The sequence below is a fragment of the Saimiri boliviensis genome, chromosome 8, assembly GCF_048565385.1.
Source record: "Saimiri boliviensis isolate mSaiBol1 chromosome 8, mSaiBol1.pri, whole genome shotgun sequence".
Taxonomy (NCBI): Eukaryota; Metazoa; Chordata; class Mammalia; order Primates; family Cebidae; genus Saimiri; species Saimiri boliviensis.
Genome location: NC_133456.1, coordinates 29576493 through 29600028, shown reverse-complemented (window position 1 = coordinate 29600028; position 23536 = coordinate 29576493). Strand labels below are relative to the sequence as shown.

The window sequence follows — 23536 nt, the reverse complement described above, 5'->3', positions numbered from 1 at the left end:
TTCACTCAGTCACGCCCAGCATTGCAAACATCTGGAAACTGAAAGTTTAATAGGCCTAGTTTAGGCCAGAGGGACCGAGGAGGGGAACAGCACGTGTGACGTCTGAGCATTTTAAAAGCCTGATGTACTTGAGGAACTGAAAGAAGTTCGGCAAGTTTGGAGTGTGACATTCATAAAGAAGTCTAACAACAGTGGAAGGGTATTCATTAAAGCAGCATTTTCTGTGAGTTTTTTAGTTACATTGTGCTAATGGCTCTTCATGCATTATTTGGTTTAGATCACAGACATTAAGTGACTTGCCAAGAGTCATATTAGAAAGTAGTGAACTATGATTCAAAGCCAAGTTTAACGCCAGAGCCTGTGTTCCAAACCACTTGTCCTGTGGCATCCAAAGATTTGCAAATTGCAAAAGAGCAAAAGTGGAGATGGGAATGCCAGTTAAGAAATAGTTGCAGAAATCCAGGTTAAAAATGATGGTAGGGCCAGGCATGGTGGCTTACACTTGCAACCCTAGCACTTTGGGAGGCCAAGGCAGGAGGATCACTAGAGCCCAGGAGTCCAAGGCCAGCTGTGAACAACAGAGTGAGACAATCTCTACAAAAAAATAAAAAATTAGCCAGGTGTGGTAACATGTCCTTGTAGTCCCAGCCACTCAAGACACAGAGGTGAGAGGACTGCTTGAGTCTGGAAGGTTAAGGCTACAGTGAGCTGTGATGGCGCCACTGCATTCCAGCTTGGGCAACAGAGACAGATTCTGTCTCATAAGAAAGCCAGATTCCTTCCTTCCTTCCTTCCTTCCTTCCTTCCTTTCTTTTGAGGGAAGGAGGGAGGGAGGGAAAGAAGGAAGGAAGGAAGGAAGGAGGAAGGAAGGAAGGAAGCAAGGAAGGAAGGAAGGAGAAAGAAATAAAAGAAAGAAAGAAAAAAGAAAGAAGGAAAGAAGAAAGAGAAGAAAATAAGTTATGGTGGACTGAAAATAGTCTTGGAAATGTCGAGGAGTAAAATGATGGATTTTGCTTGAGCCCAGCACTCCTGGGCTCAAGTGATCCTCCCACCTTGGCCTCCCAAAGTGCTAGGGTTGCAGGTGTGAGCCACCATGCCTGGCCCTACCATCATTTTTAATGATGGATTCCAGAGAGATTTAGGAAGTAGAATATATAGGGCTTGGGAGTTGTTTAAATATGAAGGACAGTGATGAGAACAGAAAGAAGGCAAAGACGGCTCCTTATTTTGTGTCTCTGTGGATGGCATGTGATCTTCTGAGATAGAAAACAGTGAAGGAGAAACAAGTTCAGTAAAGGTGAGTTTAGGGCCTGTTACATTCAAAGCACCTGTGGAACATCCAGGTGGCCATGTCCAGTTGACAGTCCAGTGCTTGGCCTGTCATGAACTTCAAGATAGGCTGGATATTTAGCCCCATCAACCTGTAATTGATAATTGACTCACAGGGTGAGTGAGGTAGGGTGGAGAGTGAAAGAGCGGAGTTCCTACTGTACTAAGGGTATAGCAGGAGGGCTTTCTCCTATATCCAGCTGTTGATCTTTATAAAACACAATCTAATTCATTATGTCTCTGAATCCTGTACAAGAACTATTCTTAAAAGGCTTACAGAGTGTCATCTTACAAACTGGTAACCAGAGACCTGCACAAAAAAAGGGGACCTATCATAAAAAAGAAGAGGCTGGACATGGTGGCTCATGCCTATAATCCCAGCACTTTGGGAGGCCAAGGCAGGTGAATCACCTGAGGTCAGGAGTTCAGACCAGCCTAACATGGAGAAACCTCATTTCTACTAAAAATGCAAAATTAACCAGGCGTGGTGGCACATGCCTGTAATCCCAGCTATTTGGGAGGCTGAGGCAGGAGAATTGCTTGAATCTGGAAGGTGGAGGTTGCGGTGAGCCAAGATCACTCCATTGCACTCCAGCCTGGGCAACAAGAGCAAAACTCCATCTCAAAAAATAATAATAATAAAATAATAGTATAAAAACATAAAAATACAATAAATTTAAAATAAAACATAAAGAATAAGTGGTCTTTTTCGGCATTTTTGTTTGGTTCCAAGTCAGATTTAAGTTTAAATATGACTCATTCTATATTTTATTTCTTTTTTTCTGAGACAGAGTTTGGCTCTTATCCATGCTGGAGTGCAGTGGCATGATCTCGGCTCACTGCAGCCTCCACTTTCCAGGTTCAAGTGATTCTCCTGCCTCAGCCTCCCAAGTAGCTGGGATTACAGGTGTGTACCACCACGCCCAGCTAATTTTTTTTTTTTTTTTTTTTTTTTTTTTTTTTTTTTTTTAGTAGAGACGGGGTTTCACGATGTCGTTAAGGCTGGTCTTGAACTCCTGACCTCATGTGATCCACCTGCCTCAGCTTCCCAAAGTGCTGGGATTACAGACATGAGTTACTGCGCTCGGCCTCATTCTATATTTTCTGTAAGAACTTACATGCTGAATAAAATATTGGTAATATTATTATAACAAAAGGAGCTGCTGCTACTAATAGGCCAACTTTACCCCTCGTTCACACAGGAGAATGAATGGATTAAAATCCAGCCTCAGCACCAGCAGAGGTCTTAGGTTATCAACAGCCTCTTTAAAATTCGACCTCTCATAACCTAACACAGTTCTTCCCCAATATGGGCAATTGACATTTCCTGTATTTTACATGAGTGCTGTAAAAATGTGACTCCAAGCCAGGTCTTTTCAATATGCCACCCCTAGGCCCCTCTAAATGGAAATTCTGAGCCACCTCAGTGGCAGTAGTCATAACAAGATGGGATTTAGGTTTTGTTGAATCCATTTTGCCTTTCTTTTCTTTTAGAAGGCATCGCAGGAGGTCTCTACATGATGTGGCTTCCGAAGACTCAAGGACCACCCACCTTACAAGTCTGCAATGAAGAAGGCAGAAATGGAGATTCGAACACGAAGTCTTCTATTCTTTCATTAATCACTCTGTAGACATGTGTCCCCACTGAAGGGACTGAACTGCTCCAAGGGGGAAAGTTCTGGGAGCCTCCAAACTCCTAGCTGTCTTGTCCCTCACCCTGGAGAGAAGGCAGAACCATGGCATTTTATAGCTGCTGCTGGGTCCTCTTGGCACTCACCTGGCACAGCTCTGCCTATGGACCCGACCAGCGAGCCCAAAAGAAAGGGGACATTATCCTTGGGGGGCTCTTTCCTATTCATTTTGGAGTAGCAGCCAAAGATCAAGATCTCAAATCAAGGCCGGAGTCTGTGGAATGTATCAGGTAAGAAGAGGGGCCTAATCCACCAGTCTCTTCTCTTCTGAGTGGCTGGAGAAAAGCTGCACCAAACGCAACATAATTTTTTCAAACTTTGTTCTCTCTTTTCAAAAATAGTGATTAATTGGTAATCATGCTGAAGCTTATTGCCCCCTGTAATCTGCCTTTTTTTCCCCTGAAGACTTCTTTTGAAATAAAATGTCAATGATATTGAGTAGAAAATCCACGCATGACCTGTAAAAGCACCTGGTGGTCATTTGGTGACCAAGTTATTATGGTTCACCTGGCAGCAGTGTTGCTTAATGGAACTAAGTACCTAGAAGGAAATGACTAAGTACCTAGAAGGAAATTTATTGCAGGTCTTGCAAAACTGAGTAGTAAAATCCCCCATTGAGCTTACATACTCCAATGAGTGATAATATCTGAGTGCTGGCTGCCTCACTCTTTTTCTTTTTCTTTCTCTCTCTCTCTTTCTTTCTTTCTTTTTTTTAAAGGCATTCAAGTTGAAAGAAACCACCGCAGTCAGCATGACCCAGGCATCTTCAAAATGTAAAATATAGTCCATTGCATTTTGGAACTACTGCCATTATAAAGTCTTTTGCATAGGAACGTTATCCCCCATCACCACTCTCCCCACCCCTCATCCCACTCCACTAAGACAGAATGCATCTAACTCTCTGAATAGATTCTGCAGCCACTTGAAGAGAGCTATTATATCTCAACAAATATTTTCTTCTCCAAGTCACATAGTCTGTTTTCTCATCCCATGATATGCTTTCCACACCCTTCATCATCCTGGTTATCTTCATCTCATGCCCCCTAGTTTATTGTGACCCTTTTAGAATATAGTCTCCAGGGCGAGGAACATGTCTTTCAAATAGGATCTGACTTCTGCAGAATACAATGGGACTGTATACTACCTCCCCTAATCTACACCGGAGACTATGACTGCACTCCAAATCTTGACCCATCTTCCAGAGAGACGCAACTTCCAGAAGGGATCCAGCACTTTTTCTTGCTCTTCCCAATAGCTGGAAAATGAAAATGAAAACTAGGATGGTTCCAACAAAACTGGATTTCTGTTCATGTTCTAATGCGAGCTAGTAACTTAGATAACATTTTCACATGTTTCTTATGAATGCAGAAAAACTAAGTGCAGAATTGCACTGATGCTGATGGTATCCTTCACATAACCCGTGTGGACAAATGCTCTGTTGTACCATGCTGCACAGAGCTGTATATGTGCTATGTATATACAGGTCCAAGCAAAAGGCTTGCCCAAAAATAATATATTTTTGAAATTATGTTAAAGATAATAAAATTAGTTTAGCAGCATAGATGTTTAATGTAAAAAAATCTGTAACATCTCATAATAACTTTGTAGGTTTAAAACAAATAAATGAAGGAAACATAAAGAAAATGGTTAAATAGAAAACGTCACATTTAAAGTTAGACCAAGAGCTTAGAGAACCTAACTATACAATGGAATGTAAAAGATCGTATGTCTCACCTCCTGTCACTGTCACTGAGTTCAAGTAGTGAAACTCACAATATAAAGAAAGAACCTGCAGAGTTGTTTTTTCCTCTAGACACAAATACACTGATTCAGCACATTTATTGAGTCCTCATTCTGAGCAAAGTGCTGGGAAAGTGAAAACTATGTCACTGACCCTATTTCTCTTGTTAACTTGTTAAAATGTTCTTCTTTGAAAAGCAATGCGTTTTCATTTTTTTTAGATATAAAGTATAAATAAACCAAAAGCACATAATTTTAAAACTCAACATTCTACCACCCAGAAATGACCACAGTTGTACACCCCAGAATAACTACTGTCTATGTATGGCCTTTATATGTTTGTTATTTGTTTATAAAAATGAGATTATTCATGTCTGTTTCCCCTTGACCTTCAGGAATGTCATAGTCTAAATGTATGACTCTGCAATCTGATCTGAGGTTATTTTTAGGCACCCACATATTAATATCCTAATCTATTTATATTTCCCCTGGTCCTTTTCTTGTACGTCTACATATTGCTTTTATTTAAGCACTTCACATCAGCTACTTCAAATTCATTACTGGAGAAGACAGATACAAATTATCCAATGAATTACCAACAGCAATCTTTTATTTTTATTTTTATTTTTATCATGATTGCTCCCCGTCTCTGTGTGAGGCACCTGATGAAGACTGTACATAATTATCTCATGTCATCATCTGCACAGCCACCCTATGAGGCAAGTGTCAGCTCCCTTGATTTTTTATGTATTTATTTATTTATTTTGAAATGGAGTCTCACTCTATCACCCAGGCTGGAGTGCAGTGGTGGAATCCCAGCTCACTGCAACCTCCATCTCCCAGATTCAAGCAATTCTCCTGCCTCGGCCTCCTGTGTAGCTGGGATTACAGGCGCCTGACACGACGTCTGGCTAAATTTTGTATTTTTAGCAGAGACAGGTTTTTGCTATGTTGGCCAGGCTGGTCTCCAACTCTTGACCTCAAGTGATCCACCCGTCTCAGCCTCCCAAAGTGCTGGGATTATAGGCGTGAGAGTCACCAGGCCCGTCCTTGTCAACCCCGTTTTAACAGAGAGGGCTCTGTACAGAGCATGCCATGAAACCAGAGAATAGTAATAGTTCGATGATTTAAAATCCAGCTTTGCTTGGTCTTTAAAGTTGTTGACTAGAAAGCTTCCCATTTTCTTCCACTTCTTTCTTCCAGGTATAATTTCCGAGGGTTTCGCTGGTTACAGGCGATGATATTTGCCATAGAGGAGATAAACAGCAGCCCAGCCCTTCTTCCCAACTTGACGCTGGGATACAGGATATTTGACACTTGCAACACTGTTTCTAAGGCCTTGGAAGCCACCCTGAGTTTTGTCGCTCAAAACAAAATCGATTCTTTGAACCTGGATGAGTTCTGCAACTGCTCAGAGCACATTCCCTCTACGATTGCTGTGGTGGGAGCAACTGGCTCAGGCGTCTCCACGGCAGTGGCAAATCTGCTGGGGCTCTTCTACATTCCCCAGGTACTCACGCCTTCTCAGATGGGGCCCTGGGAGCAGGGTCAGAAGAAGCAGGCTTGGGGGTGCTGTGCCCAATGTCCATGCGGTTTGCTATTTTCCTATCTCTGAAATAAAAGACCTATGATGTAGTTGGTGTGCTGTATCATGACCATTTGAGATTTCTGGAACTCCAGTGTTCACCAGGTCAATGATACCTTCATTACTCCTTCAAAATTCTTTTAAACGTACCTTGCATAAAACTGTCTTTTTTTAAAAAGAGGCATTCAATTATTTATTTCCCACTCTATCCTTTAGTAAATGCATTTTTTCCTTCTGCTTTTACTAAAGGGAATGAGAGCATGTGAGGTACATCCCACCTCTCAAATAAAAAATATCTGTCCCTAATTCCATTTCCTTAAAAGTCTCTGCTTCTCTACTGTCTAGTTGAAACTTTAGCTCAGAGGGAAACAGAGCATATTTTCTCACAAAACAGAAACTTAATCGTTGTGTTGCACATTCCAGAAATGGAGAAAATTCTGTTTCATTCAACAAATATTTATTGAGTATCTATGTATAAGCAGTCTCCACTTTGCAGGAACTCAGCCTAGGTGGAGAGATGGTTGCATTTTCATATACTAAGTTTATTGAAGCAAGTGCTTTAATAAACATTCAGCCATACATTTTTTCACCAAAAAAAGATAAATGTGAAATGCCATTTTGTAACCTTTTTCCCCTTAACACCATAGAGCAAAGCATTTTTCAGTTTAATATTTATAAATCTATGATATCATTTTACAATAGTGAAAAATTGGAAACAACCTAAATGTCTGTGGGTGGGAGAATCAGCTCAATTGTGGTATATCCGTATATCAAGCTTGAAATTAAATTATAAATTACACCTTAAATTTAGTTTTTTCAATGTTTAATATTTAAAATTTATGAGAATACCTTTGATAAATTTACATTTCTTTGTTGGGAGGCTCCATTTTTTTTGGTGATAGCCATTATCTCTTTACATACGTGAGGCAAGAGATAGTCTTGTCACCATTTACGGAATCCTTACTTCAGGGAATTAAAGGTGTTTCCCATGGGGAATCCCTGGCTTTGTAACTTTTGTGCCAAAGTGATATGACAAAGCCTGTGTCAGTGAATGTGCTGTGTGTGTTTAAATTTAGCATATTGTGCAGTATTATTTTATGTACATAGTTAAAGTTAAGTTATTGTTACCCCATGGCCAACAGGCTAAGATGTCAAGTAAAGAAAGAACATGAAGGGGGCAGGGTGTTAATTTTTTGCAGTTTGGATGAAAGATAAGGTTAAGTTGAATTTATAAAAGTGCTTTGATTATCAATCAAACCAGTATAAGTCTATCCGCAGTAGGGGTTCTCTGCCATGGCTACCTATTGGAATCACTTGGGGAGTTTTAAAAATACTGATGCCTAAGTACCGCTCCCCAAAGATCATGGTTTAATCGAGCTGAGATGTAGCCTGGATGTCAGGAGGATTTAAAGCTCCGGAGGTGAGTCTAATGTGCAGCAGCACTGGGAACCACTGCCCTGCTGGGTAGGGTCAGGACCCAGGAGTATTTCTCATGCCAGCCACGCCACCAAGTGGATGGAAGAAGCAGACCAGCTAGAACAAATTGCAGTTGGAACAGTTTTCTGAATCATTAGTGAAATTCTCCCCTCTTACAATAAAAAAAAGTTTCTAAGGGACACAAAATTGTATTTACTACACTTTAGAGTTGCTTTTTAAAGACTTGGTAAAATTTATAAATATATTCCTTAAGAGAACATATCCATGAGGAATATTATTTTTTTTTATTTTTATTCCTTTAAAGCCTTTTTGGCCTATTTTTGAAAAGAAAATCAAGAAGTAAGCAATAATGGATGGATTTTTTTAATGGTAGGTTTTATATTTGCAAAAATCTGATTCAGAGGCCTATTATTCGGATCTGCTAACCAAGTTCTCAAAAAACAATAACATCTAAGCAAATTACTTAATTAAACCACCTGCCTCATGAAGTTCTGTGGTATTTCAAGAATAGCTTGTTCTGATGAAGGAAAAATTATACGTTTTATACTATACCTTCTAAAATAAAAACACTTGCCAGAAATAAATTATACTTGTTTTTTAGTAAAGTTGGCCTAATTTTTTCAAAGACCAATGCCTTTTATGTTTCTAATGTAGAAACTTCATTGATAAGAAGAAATACATTGGAAATTTTTATTTAAAAATATTGGACATAGAAAACTAACTGTTTCAATTGGTGAGAAATATTAAAAACACATTCTCCCAAATACCTTCAACTTGTTTTCCTAAGAAGTTTAAACTCTCTCAGGAAAAACTAGAGAACACAAGATATGACTCTACTTCATTTCCTAGAAAAAAATTTATTTGTGTAAAAATGTTTTGGTCTTCAGAAGAAATGATCCCATAACTTGAAACTTCCTAAGTGGTGAGCCATGATGACACAGAGTGCTGTAAATGAGCTGAAGCCAGTCTGATTTGGATCCCCTCAAGATATGGATCCCCTCAAGCTTTGGGGTGGTCAGATGGGGCCTGGGTGGTCAGAGCACTCCCACCGGGGTTGATCAGCTTCCTCCATTTGCTCCATGTGTTGCCATAATGTGAAAAGAAGTGGGAAAGCTCTGCACTGAGGAATGCTTTACGTGGTATTTGGCTACTTCTCTAAGCAACAATCTCTTAACATCAAGGGCAAGACTTTCTTCCCTTGGTAGTCCATACTCTTGCTCAGATGCGTAAGTGGCTATGTCTTAGAGACTGGAAACATGTCAAGACAGCTTCTCCAGGGTTCCTGTTCAGCCTCGGTAAGATTTTTGAGACCCACATCAAAAGCCTGTCAAGCAGGCTCAGTCATCACTTGTAACAGAATAAAGGAGAGGGCTCTGGATGGTGCTTCCCAATAGAAGATTCTTTACAATGCTACCTTCAAAAGTGGGTCTGGCCAAAAAATCAATCCAACAATAGTGGGATGGAGAGGAAAGGAGGTTTTTCTGATATTTAATGACATACATCATTGTTATTGTGGCGCAGAGGGATTGAGCCTAATGGTCTAATGGAGCCTAAAAGAGACAATTCTCAAAAATGGCTGCAATTAAGGTTACTTTTTTTCTAAAGTACTGGGGTGTGGGCAGGAGAGAGAAAAAGGGGAATAACCAGAGGATGGCAAGAGAGAAATTAGGCAGAAGAAGAAAAGGGAATTCCCTGGGACTCCTCTGAAGAGCCTGAAGTTTATAATCCACAGGGAACCTGATTCTTTTCGGAAGTGGATTGTGGGCAAAGTGTTTATTGCAGTAAAGGGAAGTTAAACTGTTCAGATCAGAAGCTGACCCAAGAGGTCAAAGATATGTACATGGATATATTATGACCAGTGAGGCAGCACAGAGGAGGTTAGAGGAAACATGAAACGGTGCATGAAGACTCTTCTAGAAAGGCTAAGTACATCCCACTATTGTTGGGTTGATTTTATAGCCAGACCCAGTTTTGAAAGTAGCATTGTGAAGAATCATCCACTGGGAATTAGGATGCTGCCTCATAGGCCAAAAGGTGCTTAAGTGCTCATGCTGGAGTAGAACAGATGCTGCTTTTCCTTGCCCTTTCATCCTGCACACAATGAACAGCATAGTTGATAAATGAGACCAAGGCATGCTCAGAAAGCCACCTCCACAACAGCCTGGAGGCTCCCTTAGCACCTCCTCCTTCCCTCCCTCCCTCCTTCCCTCCCTCATTCACTTATTCACTGCGTCCTTGGTTCTCTCCAGGTCAGTTATGCCTCCTCCAGCAGACTCCTCAGCAACAAGAATCAATTCAAGTCCTTTCTCCGAACCATCCCCAATGATGAGCACCAAGCCACCGCCATGGCAGACATCATCGAGTATTTCCGCTGGAATTGGGTGGGCACAATTGCAGCTGATGATGACTACGGGCGGCCGGGGATTGAGAAATTCCGAGAGGAAGCTGAGGAAAGGGACATCTGCATCGACTTCAGTGAACTCATCTCCCAGTACTCTGATGAGGAAGAGATCCAGCAGGTGGTGGAGGTGATTCAGAATTCCACAGCCAAAGTCATCGTGGTTTTCTCCAGTGGCCCTGACCTCGAGCCCCTCATCAAGGAGATTGTCCGGCGCAATATCACAGGCAAGATCTGGCTGGCCAGTGAGGCCTGGGCCAGCTCCTCCCTGATTGCCATGCCCGAGTACTTCCATGTGGTTGGAGGCACCATTGGATTCGCTCTGAAGGCTGGGCAGATCCCAGGGTTCCGGGAATTCCTGAAGAAGGTCCATCCCAGGAAGTCTGTCCACAATGGTTTTGCCAAGGAGTTTTGGGAAGAAACATTTAACTGCCACCTCCAAGAAGGTGTGAAAGGACCTTTACCCGTGGACACCTTTCTGAGAGGTCACGAAGAAAGTGGTGGCAGGTTTAGCAACAGCTCGACAGCCTTCCGACCCCTCTGTACAGGGGATGAGAACATCAGCAGTGTGGAGACCCCTTACATAGATTACACACATTTACGGATATCCTACAATGTGTACTTAGCAGTCTACTCCATTGCCCACGCCTTGCAAGATATATATACCTGCTCACCTGGGAGAGGGCTCTTCACCAATGGCTCCTGTGCAGACATCAAGAAAGTTGAGGCATGGCAGGTGCGTCCTTCACTGAGATAGCAATTTGCTGTATAAGAAGGCAGAGTTGGGTTGCAACTCCAGGCAAGAAAGATAGTAGTTACTGGAAAAGGGAAGTATTTAGATGAGGCCACTAAAGGAGTTTTGGATTCAAAGTGGCAACTGATTTGTGAAAAATTGGTAGTAATTTGATTATCTATTTAAAGCCTTGGCTCAACTGTTCTTTAGTCCAGAGGTTCAGAATACCTAAGTATGGTCCCTAAAAGTGTTCAAATATCCCAGAACAGATTTAGTAATGAGTGGGGTATTTTTCTAATGTCTATAGGGTCAATATTGTTCCCTTGAGAGTAAGAAGTGTTTGTTTAGTACCTATTACATTCCATATACTAAGTGGCATAAAGCTAGTAGTACTGTGTTCAGCCACCACTTTAGCCATTACATTACTCACAGCCTATACCAAGCCACCCAGCAGGTCAGCTAAGCATGGCTTAGGACAAAAGCAAATCAAAGGCATAGAAACCCAAAACTCTTTATTAAAAGATTTGATATTGAATGTTTCAAAAAGGAACACTGAAGTCATTACCACAGAAAAAATCAGAACTTAAGCAGAGTTCCCACATTTGTTTAGTCTTGTTTTGTATTTTTGACTTACACACAGGAGAGACATCATAATCTTTTTCATTTCATGGGCTTATATCCTAAATAGCTGTTTGGGTCTTGCATATGTGCCTTGTTTTTTCAACCAGACCATGTTTTACACTCCTTTTGTATTTTCCTTAGTTCCAAACTGACTATCAGAGACATTGCGTGACAGTGGAGAGAGCAGGGATCCCTTAATTTGAATGGAATGTCCAAGCCTCCAGCTCCCCCATTTCCTAGCTGTGTGATCTTAGGCAAACCGAGGTTCTAAGTCATAGTGTCTCCATCTGTGACACAGACTTTATGTCTAGCCTACTTTCCACCCAAGGTTCTTTTGACTATTAAATGACATGATATATGTGAAAGCAGTTTGTAAACTTTCAAGCTCTAACAGATGTGTGATTATTATAGTAGGATTTTAGTATACCTCTAATTAATCCATCAATTAGGTTACAAATGATAACTAGAATACCTCTGTACACAGAACCCAACCACCGCAAACCCTTTGAGAAGGATACCAAGAAGCAAAGAGCATACAACTTGTATCAGTCACTGTAGAGATTCTCATGAAAGACAAGGAGTGACTGTCTAAGTTGGCCAAATGAGCCTGGATCTGCAAATTCCCAGCTCTTCTTGTATGGGAACCTCTCACCCAACCATCACTGTTGGCTAAAATTTCTAACTTCTGTGGGTTTCCTTCTTCTCGCAGAACCCCTACTCTGCCAAGATAGAGGTGCTATAATAAAGGTCAAGCACTCTGAAGTCTTCAGTAGTGATGATGTTAAGGTGTGGGGTTTACAGTAGCAGAGTAAAGGAGCAATCTTTTAGGTGGTTGATATTATCATCTTTTCTTTCTTACCTTTCATGTCCAATGCAAGAAGGACCTGAGCTCTTGAAAAAAACTGCAAGACGAGGGTGTGGTTGAAGGGAAATCAGGCTTCAGGGGGGAAACTTTGCAGTTCTACTCTCCAATTACTCCTTTTCCAGATGAGGAAAGAAAATCCAGAAGGTCAAAACCAGAGCTTGAACCTGTAAGGAAAAAGCCATGACAGGCTACAGTCACAATTGGGACTTTTAGTTGTATAATAGAAAGCCCTAACTGAATTGGCATAAACAACAACAAAAAAAAGAGGAAATGTAGTGGGTTGTGTTACTGAGAACATCAGAAGTGTTCCAGGTGCAGCTAGGTATTTTCATTTCATCTTTCTGTTCTTCATTCCCCAGTCAGCAGTTTTCAGCCTCTGTAGCATCTTGAAACCAGGATCTCCTTGCTTCCTGGGATACCCTGTAAAAGTCCCAGAAGCCAAGTTTATTGACCATTCCTAGGTCATGGATTCCTCCTTGATGCTACGAGTCCTCCCAACTACATACACTTAGAGTAAGAGGGGAGTGAATCTCTACTGGGACGTCAGGATGCCATTACCAAAAGGAGGAAGAAATAGGAGCAAAGCAGCCAACATTCAAAATGTCCACTACACAGACACCTCACCCAACCGTGGCCCGGGGAAAGATATGTTCTCCTGACTCATACACGGTCTGGCAAAATCCCTCTAGGAGAGAGCACAGATAGGAAAATGGGATCAGAGCTCTAGGGAGGAATAACGGGATATTGGCCAAAATGTCCTGAGTGCTTGTTGTAGGTCTCCTTTGAGCTCAGGAACCCAGGATGCCGGCTGGGCATTCCAGAATTTGAAATCTTGGCCAGGAGATAAGTAGCAATTATTCATTCTCATTATTAAGACCTATAATCTAACCCAAGTCTCCAGCTGGAACTCTATGTCTGCCTTCTCTCAGTTCCTCCCCTATAAGCCAGCCTGCATGACACCTCTTCACAAATCACTTATTAATTTTTGGCACAGCATCTTTGCATAGGCCATAGCCCACACCAGAAGGGCCATCAGTTTTTATCTCTACTATATCATTTTCCACCATGAACATTTACATCATTTTCAAAATCCGCTTTCCCCTGAAAGCCTTTTCAAACTATACCCCCACAACACACTTTCTGATTATTCTTGCTTCCTCATTTTTGCTGTTTATATACCCAGCTTGAGCTTCCACAGCTCTTCAATTGACTGAAATAGACATTTATTAGTTAAAATTCTGGTTATAAGGGTTAATCACAATTTTTTTCTCTTGTGGACCTTTCCCTTCCCTCCCCCCAAAATAAATCAATCAACACATATGCCTCAAAAGTAGCACTAGCAGGTGATTTATGAGCATACAACTCACTATTGCCTCCTGACCTCTTCCTGAAGACCCCCAAGGCCTTCTTAAACCCCTTCTCAGCTTGCAAGTCAACCTGGCCAAAAAAATATTAAAGATGTTTGAACCATGCCTGTATTGTTCAGCACTATGTGCAGAATGCCTGACACTGTAATATTCATAGAGTGAATGAATGAGTAAATAGCAGTCAAGTTGATTTGACCTGTCAACACTACCTAGAGGCCTTTGCAGGGAACTGTTTGAGCCACAACCTATTCTTGAATCAATCACTGTGGCAAAGGTATTCTAGGCTCTGTTTGGACAAGCTTTGGTCACGTGCTCACCATCAAGTTTGAATGGAATATCACGTATGTAAGTACGGAGCAACCTTCTTTCTTCTCTCAGGATGATCATGCACAAGGTGTGCTTCCTACTTTCCTGCTTCTCACACCAACGCTTTATAGTCAAAAAACAGGCATGCAACTGTGCTGGGGATAGAAGTCAGATTGAGTTGATCTTTCTAGGAATTGCTGGTACTGCTGGAAGTTGGGGAAAGGGGGATAAATTGTCGGGAGAGCCAAAGATGGAAGGGGGATAAGAAAACATGGCTGGGGTTAGAGAAGGGAATAGAACCTGTATCTTCCCCCATGCTCTTAGCACAGGAATTGGACAAGAAGCATCAAGTTCATTATCTGTGTGACCTGGTCTTCATTATCTGTGTAAGAGCTGGAAGTCCTAGACCAGAGTCGGGGGTTTCTAGTCTCTAGCGTTCAGCTTAATTCAATTGACGCAACTTAGCATGTGTGCAAAGAGGTGATTCCCATTTATGCTTATAATGGGAAACAGTTTGACTTTAAAATCTTTTAGGGGAAATACCCTAAAAGACCACAAGATGGGAATATTATGGCATAAAACAATATGTTACCTTCTAAGTGTATGCATGTCCTGTATTTGCCCTTCTTTTAGATCTATGTGTTTTTCTTGGTGGTGTTTTCTTTGTGAGCCTGTAAGTCTCTTTGTGTCTATATCTTATCTTCTATATTCAGATCTTTTTTGTTGTTTGTGTTTTGTTTTTTTGAGACACAGTCTTGCTCTGTTACCCAGGCTGGAGTGCACTGCAACCTCCGCCTCCTGGGTCCAAGCAATTCTCCTATGTTCAGATCTTTCTACTAGATTTTTTTTTGTTTCTCTTCCCCGTCATTTAATCTTTTTCCTCATATTACTTCCCAAATAAAAAAAAAATTGGGAAGCATTATTGTACTGAATAATAATCTCAAGTAAAATTTTATATTACATTTTAAAAGGAACTGTCAGTTCCTTTTTAAAACATTTTTAAAAGCAAAAAAGTGTTCTCTCCGGGGCAGATATCTAAATTATCTTTTAACTTATGTTGCTTTTTTGTGGGTCGATGATTATCATTTTAAAAATTCCCTGTCATTGCTCTTAAGGGTGAAATGGTTTTCATCTACATCTTCCCTGTTATGTGAGCTAAAGGCAAGATATTATGCAGAAAATAAAATGTCTAAATGCAAAACTTGCAAGTCAACCTGCCCCCCAAAAATATTAAAGATCTTTAAAGAGGTGACTTAGAGATATGACTTGGTAAATATAAAAATTGATTTATTATAAGTGGATAACATACAAATTTTGAATAGAAAAAAATCCACACTCATGTGATTTTATGTATATGCCTACTGTGAGGAAATACTTCAATATAATTCAGGTTAGGATTTGAAGTAAGGAAAAAAGTAAAACGTATCATTTGAGATGAGCCTTGAAGGGTAGATAGGATTTGTGGATATGAAGAAGGATCTGTTCCTTGGAGGAAAGCTCACAAAATATCCTGCTAAGTAAGCAAAAGGATACAGACTTAAAAAATAATACAGAGTGTATGATTTCATTTATGCAATATTCTGTCTCCACTAACAGAAAGAAAGCAGATCAGTGGTGGCCTAAGACTTTGAGTGGGTGGAGGTTGGCTTTAAGGGACACCACAGAACCTTTTGGGGTGGTGGCAGTGATAGTTACCAGGCATATACATTTGCCCAAACTCAGAACTATACACAGTGCATATAAATTATAACTCAAAAAAATTGATGAAAAAATAATGTAAAGTCCCCAGGTAGGGAAGTTCTGGCTGCGCATGGGGATCAGGGTGCCATTCAGGTTAGACCATTTTCCCAAGTATGGCTTCTTGTGTTGCCACAAGCATTGCAGATCTCCACCATTCCATTTTTAAAATATGTCCATTTCCTCTCAACCTACATATTATGCCAGTTAACGTGTTATAACTAGTTGTAGACAACTTAGTAGATGTCTAATTTCACTCCTGAATGTGAGTAGGTAGTATAGTGTAATGGTTAACAGTTTGGGCTCTCACGCCAGACTGAGTTGGTTTAAATTTTAATTGCCACCTGATTGCTTTATGACCTTGGGCAGTCACATAGTGTCCTTGTGCCTCAATTTTCTCTCTCACCTGAGAAATAGAGATCATGAAATGTATAAGTTTATTATGAGGATAACATTAATTAATATGCACGGAGTGCTTAGAATAGTGCCCACATACTATGTTTAGTAAATATTAGTCTTGAGTATTATTCTTTTGTAGGTGAAGAAGGTAAGATCCAGAGAGGTCAGAGTAATTTTCCTAAAGTCATGTATCTAGCTAGTAAGAAAGCCACATCTGTTCCAGGTGATCTGTTCCCTGAAGAGGCCAAGGGAGTTGCTAAAAGAAACAGTTTTGCCCTCTGGGCACCACATGCCTTCTAGCTCCTGAGAGGCTGCCAGATCAGCCAGTGGTATCCAAGTGAAAACACTTGTCCACTGCCTTGAATCCTGGGTGTTCACCAATTGTCCTGACACCTCAGTCCTTACACAAAGAGAAAATATAGTGTACAAATAATTCAGAGAGGACATAACTAACCAGGTTGGAGTATATTAAACATCTCTTTGTCCATCTTGAATATTATTGTATTTTCTTTTTCCTAAAACAATTCCTGTTTGACCAGTAGTGGTTCATCAATAAATGCTTGTTGAATAAACAAATGAATAAAGAAAGAAAATGGGACAAAAATAACCCTGAGAGGACAGTAAGAGTACCTAGATAAGGGAAGTCAGTGATCTCAGAGAAGTGGTCAGAAACCTCTCACACAACAAAATCACAGTAATGCTGACTTCATAAACGGGCTGAAACTTAGTTCTGCTTTATCCTCAACATAAATTACATGAAGGAAAACATGTTTTGGTAAGGATTTTAAGAGTATAAACAGGGGTATTGAGGCATAAAAATCCAGAAACTATTAAATTTTACATTATTCTTATATTTTTAACTGATGTAGATCTCCTAAGAATCTTTATCAGGAACAATTTATTAGCCTAATTTGTACTAATCAATATACCTGACAGAAGAAAAGAACAACTTTTAAAAAATTGTTGTGGCCTTTTTATTTATTTGTTTGTTTTTTTTTTAGTTTAAAATTTAGATCATATTTTCAGTCTTATTCAGCCTGATTCAACCCAGTTGAACTGGTTAGAACTTCCAGTATAATCATATAGATATAGTAAAAACAGGCATTCTTGTCTGCTTCTGATCTCAGGGGGAAAGCATTCAGTTTCTCACTACTAACTATGATGTTAACATTCATAGATCCCCTTTATAGGATTGAGGAAGATCCCTTTTACTCCTATATTGCCTAGAGCTTTTTTTTTTTTTTTTTTTTTTTTTTGAGACGGAGTTTCGCTCTTGTTACCCAGGCTGGAGTGCAATGGCGCGATCTCAGCTCACCACAACCTCCGCCTCCTGGGTTCAGGCAATTCTCCTGCCTCAGCCTCCTGAGTAGCTGGGATTACAGGCAAGCGCCACCATGCCCAGCTAATTTTTTGTATTTTTAGTAGAGACGGGGTTTCACCATGTTGACCAGGATGGTCTCGATCTCTTGACCTCGTGATCCACCTGCCTTGGCTTCCCAAAGTGCTGGGATTACAGGCTTGAGCCACTGCGCCTGGCCGTCTAGAGCTTTTATAAGAAATAGGAGTTGGATGTTATCAGTGCTTTTTCTGTACCTATTCAGATAATCATATGGTTTCTCTTTTGGTAGTATGTTAATGTAGTTGAACATCAAACCAAACTTTCATTCCTGGGATTAATCCTACTTGGTCATAATATATATTCTTTTTTGTACATATATTTGTGTGTTTGATTTACTAAAATTTGGTTAAGAAATTTTGCTTCCATGTTCATGAGGACTATTGGTCTATGGTTTTATTTTCTTGTAATATCTTTGTCTGATGTTGGTGTCTGAGGAATGATGACTTCAGAATGAGTTTGGCAGTATTGACTCCCTTTTGATAAAGTTCTGTAAGACTTCATAGAATCGGTATTACTTCTTCCTTAAATGTTTGGCAGAACTCATCAGTGAAGCCATCTTGAGTTGGTTTTCTTTGTGGAATTTTTTTTTTTTTTTTTTTTTTTGAGATGGAGTCCCACTCTGTCGCCCAGGATGGGGTAAAGTGGTGCTATCTCAGCTCACTGCAACCTCCACCTCCTAGGTTCAAGAGATACTTCTGCCTCAGCTTCCCAGGTAGCTGGGATTACAGGCATGTGCCACCACTACCAACTAATTTTTGTATTTTTAATAGAGACAGGGTTTCACCATATTGGCCAGGATGGTCTCCATCTTTTGCCCTCGTGATCCGCCTGCCTCAACCTCCCAAAGTGCTAGGATTACAGGTGCGAGCCACCGTGTCTGGCCATGTTTAACTTTTTAAGGAACTGACAGACTTTTTTTCCCATGTGGCTGTACCAGTTTACATCCCCACCAGCAGTCTATGGAGAATTCCAAGTTCTCTACATTTTTTTTTAATTGAATTTTTTTTATTGCATTTTAGGGGTACATGTGAAAAACATGCAAGATTGTTGCATAGGTACACACATGGCAGTGTGGTTTGCTGCCTTCCGTCCCCTCACCTGTATCTGTCATTTCTCCCCATGCTATCTCTTCCCACCTCCCCACCCCCCCGTCCCTCCCCCATTTCCCCCCAACGGACCCCAGTGTGCAGTGCTCCCCTCCCTGTGTCCATGTGTTCTCATTGTTCAACACCCGCCTATGAGTGAGAATATGCAGTGTTTGATTTTCTGCTCTTGTGTCAGTTTGCTGAGAATGATGGTTTCCAGGTTCATCCATGTCCCTACAAAGGACGTGAACTCATCGTTTTTGATGGCTGCGTAATATTCCACATTGAGATACCATCTCACACCAGTTAGAATGGGGATCATTAAAAAATCTGGAAACAACAGATGCTGGAGAGGATGTGGAGAAATAGGAACACTTTTACACTGTTGGTGGGAATGTAAATTAATTCAACCATTGTGGAAGACAGTGTGGCGATTCCTCAAGGACCTAAAAATAGAAATCCCATTTGACCCAGCAATCCCATTACTGGGTATATATCCAAAGGATTATAAATCATTCTACTATAAGGACACGTGCACACGAATGCTCATTGCAGCACTGTTTACAATAGCAAAGACCTGGAACCAACCCAAATGCCCAACGATGATAGACTGGATAGGGAAAATGTGGTACATATATACCATGGAATATTACGCAGTTCTCTACATTTTTATCAACCCTTTTCTTATCTAATCCCATACCTTTTTGATATGAAATCTAGCCTCTTTTTTTGCCATGGCTCTTTATTTATCTACCATATTTCCCTTTGTTCTCTAGTACATACACAATTCTTGAGAAATTGATTGCTTTTCTGGCCCCATAATGCATCATGTCTATTCCTAATGTGATGTCTTTGCCCATGTTCTTCCACTGTTTTTAACACCTTTCATCCCTCTGTCCTTTGCCAGCCAAAATATTTACTATTCCTCAAGCCTGCATTGATTATTTCAGCCCTTCTTAATTTCTATCTCCTCTGAATTTCTCTGTAGTTACAGATGATAGCCCGTAAGTTAGCAGTTAACTATATTTTATCTTGCACTGTTTACTGCTTCATTGAATATTCATGTCTTATATTTTATCTCCTGTTCTATATGAAAGCTCCATGAGGATGGGATGATCATGTCTTGTAGCTCTGCAGCCCAGTTCAGGACAGTGGATATCCTCTAAATATTTCCTGGTTGATTGATTCCAGTAGTATAAAAACCCAGTCTTATATTTATCATGAGTTTTTAAATGAATACTTATAAACTTTAAGAAAATCATTTTTTTATTGTTTCTCCTTTTAAGTTAGGATTATGGTGGAAATTTCCAGCCGTGTCAACAATAATGAAGAAGACTTGTAGCCAGAGATGAGCTTTGTTTTGTTTTGTTTTGTTTTGTTTGAGATGGAGTCTTGCTTGTCACCCAGGCTGGAGTACAATGGCAGGATCTCAGCTCACTCCAACCTCCGCCCCTCTGGTTCAAGTGATTCCCCTGCTTCAGCCTGCTGAGTAACTGGGATGACAGGTGCCTGCCTCCATGCCTGGCTAATTTTTTGTATTTTAGTAGACATGGGGTTTCACCATGTTGGCCAGGATGGTCCCAATCTCCTGACCTCGTGATCTGCCCGCCTCAGCCTCCCAAAGTGCTGGGATTACAGGTGTGAGCCACTGAACCCGGCCAGGTTGAGCTTTAAGTCACTTGTCTGTGCAGTCTGACCAGTGTGAAAGATGACCACCTAATTACGAGAAGATCTTGTTCAGTTCCCCTCCCCACTTCTACCCTGATGCCCAGAGAGTTCCACTGCAGAGAACTAGTGGACAGAGGAGAGAAGCACCTTGTTGCCTGGCACGTTAAGAACTAAGGAGTTGAAACCTAAATAGGAAGAAGAAATGTATGCTAACTACTATAGCTTTACCATTATATATGTATTTTAATGAGGAAGTTATTACTGACCTCTGACAAATATTTGCCATGGACACTGTAAACAGTTTATATTGGAGGTGTAGGACGGTGTTACAGAAAAGCTACATTTTAAGCCCCAGCTCCAGCACTTAGTGGCTGTATGACTTTTGCAAGTTTCTTGACCTTTCTATGCCTCAGTTTCATTATGTAGAAAATGAAGATAATAATAGTTCTAATCCACAGAGGTGTTGTGAGGATTAGATGACATAGTGTGTATTAAGTATTAGAACAGCCTGGCACATGGGAAGTACAAATAAGAGATAGTTTCCTACCTCTTCGCTCTTCTCATCTCCTGTTACACACACAAGCCTAGCATGGCATTTGGACAGGACAGTGGAAACTATATGATTAGGATGAAACATTTGCACTGACAAGTCATGGTAGGTACATGGGACCAAAGTATGGAGGGCTTTGGAAGCTACCTGGAGAAGTTTGAAGCACATTTCATCTGAGTCTTGGTAGGTCCCCAGCAGGAAGTCAGAAGGGCATGATTACGGCATGGAGGATAGTTGGCTGTGTCAGAAAGATTCCCAAATTGCTAGGAGAAAGGTTTCGAGCAACGCAGGAGTGGGGGCAGTATTAAAGAGCAGAAGAACTGCATGGCCCTCTGAGGGCAAGAGGATGTGTCAGGACAGGGGTATGTTGGGGTAGAGACAAAAGGATGTACACCACTCTGGGTAGGAGGAAGTCAGGTCACCCCAAGAGCGAGGAGGGATAAGAAGAGGAGGTGGAGGTTAAAGAAAGAAACACGTCTAGAACACCTCCTCTCCACTGACTGCCTTAAGGCCTCAGTAAAAATGAAGGCAAAAATAAGGTTGTCAGTCATCAGAGAAGGTGGCAAGGCTTGGGAGAACACAGGGAGCACAAATCCTTAGGAGGAGTCGTTCTCCATCTTTTTTGAGGATGGCTCAGCGGCTCTGGTTGCAGAATCAGATAGCAGGGGGTGAGGGGCCCCTCTCCTTCATAGGCCTGGGTCAAAAGTCAGGGCAGCCAGGACCCACCAGGGGAGCAGTGAGGAGGTCCCAGACTGCAGGTTAGGGGATGTGCCCAGGGTGGTATGCCTGTGAGCATACATAGTCTATCATGGACTTTGCCCCCAAGCATATCTTGGAGCTACTTATGGATAAATCCAAGTGGCTCCTCTCCTGTATTCAATCTTCCTTACGATAAATAAAAGTTTATTTAAAAATAAAGTCAATACAGATACAAACTCTTAAGAAGCAGTGTCATCCCTGGGGTGGAATGGGACAGGAGAGGTGCTGGCTCAGTCTGCGTCTTTGTCAGGCACATCAGATTCACGTAGGCTCAGAAAGGCCTGCTAATGTCATCCATTAGATGGACGCAGCCCAAACTTTGTCCTACTGTCAGATTAGACATTGGATTATAGGTATCTTAAAAACATGACAGCCTTTCCTCAGCGGCCGCCAAGGTACTCGGTCCTTCCGAGGAAGCTAAGGCCGTGTTGGGGTGAGCCCTGACTTCATCCGGCGACATCCGGCAGCGCCAGCCCCACACTTGCCCACGCCATGGCCTCCGAGCTCACCGGTATCCACTCGGCCCTCATTCTGCACAATGATGAGGTGACTGTCACGGAAGATAAAATCCATGCCCTCATTAAAGCAGCCAGTATAAATGTTGAACCTTTTCGACCTGGCTTGTTTGCAAAGGCCCTGGCTAACGTCAACGTTGGAAGCCTCATGTGCAATGCAGGGGCTGATGGACCTGCTCCAGCAGCTGGTGCTGCACCAGCAGGAGTTCCTGCCCCCTCCACTGCTACTGCTCCAGCTGAGGAGAAGAAAGTGAAAGCAAAGAAAGAAGAATCCGAGGAGTCTGATGATGACATGAGCTTTGGTCTTTTTGACTAAACCTCTTTTATATAATGTGTTTAATAAAAAGCTGAACTTAAAAAAAAAAAAAAAAAAGATAAAGATAAATGGCCAGGCACAGTGGCTCATGCCTCTAATTCCAGCACTTTGAGAGGCTGAGGCAGGAGGGTCGCTTGAGCCCAGGAGTTCGAGATCAGCCTAGGCAACATCGTGAGGCCCTGCCTCTACAAAAAACAAACAAAAAATAGCTCAGAATGGGAAAGTGCTGGAGACTCAGGAGGTACAGTGGAAGCTGTGTCCTACACTCACAGGCTAGACCCTGCCCTAGTCTCACATGGTGCCACAGTGACACAAGGCTGGCCCCACATGAAAGATAAGTGGCTGGGCACCCACTGCCCCCTCTTGATTGAAGTCAGGAGCATGTGAGGAAGCAGAGGCAGGAGCCCAATGATGCTGCAGTAGAGTATAGCAACTAAGAACGCAGGCTTATGACCCTGGACGAGATACTTAAGTTTTCTGTGCCTCAGTTTCTCCAGCAATAAAATCAGCTTGATACTATATGTTATGAGGATTCGATTAGATAATGAATATAAAGTACTTAGGGTTGTGCCTCAACGGTAGTCAAGTGACTGATATCTAAACTGTTTAAATGCAAATGTGATATGTGTTAGTAATTATCATGATGACTTTTTTGTGCACAGGCTTTGCGACATGTAAAACCTTATAAAAATTCAAGGATTTGCCATGGCTCTGACAACAATAATAGCCAGGGCTTCACCCACAGCTTCATCTCTTTCTTTCTTCCACCCCTACTAAGGGTGTTCCTACTAAGGGTTTGTGCACCCCTGTGAATTTTGGCAGCAAAGCGCTTCCACAGCAGCAGGACCATAGGGAAAGAAAGTGCTGAGAAGAGCTCTCAGCCATTTCTCCTCTCCTTCCCTAAAGCCCAGCTCAGAAGATGCCAGGGATGGGATCCAGATTATAAATCCGGCCCCTCCTGGGGCACCACCAGGTGATGGCACACCTGCAGAATCTCTGACCTGGCCAGTTGCCAGGTAAGATGTTTCCCATTCCT

At 41.5% G+C, this 23536-nt stretch overlaps 1 protein-coding gene and 1 pseudogene across 4 annotated transcripts in view; both read left to right on the top strand.

Annotated features, from left to right (window-relative positions):
• Nucleotides 1-23536, top strand: part of CASR (calcium sensing receptor) — a 71177-nt gene that overhangs the window by 41111 nt on the left and 6530 nt on the right. For all 4 annotated transcript variants that reach the window (XM_003941648.4, XM_010352412.3, XM_010352411.3 and 1 more), the window contains exons 2-4: nucleotides 2824-3250; nucleotides 5964-6270; nucleotides 10032-10916. In XM_003941648.4, coding sequence (XP_003941697.1) covers nucleotides 3066-3250; nucleotides 5964-6270; nucleotides 10032-10916 — 1377 coding nt within the window. In that variant the 5' untranslated portion in view covers nucleotides 2824-3065. The remainder of the gene's footprint in view (nucleotides 1-2823; nucleotides 3251-5963; nucleotides 6271-10031; nucleotides 10917-23536) is intronic.
• LOC104653492 (large ribosomal subunit protein P1 pseudogene) lies at nucleotides 21730-22525 on the top strand (annotated as a pseudogene).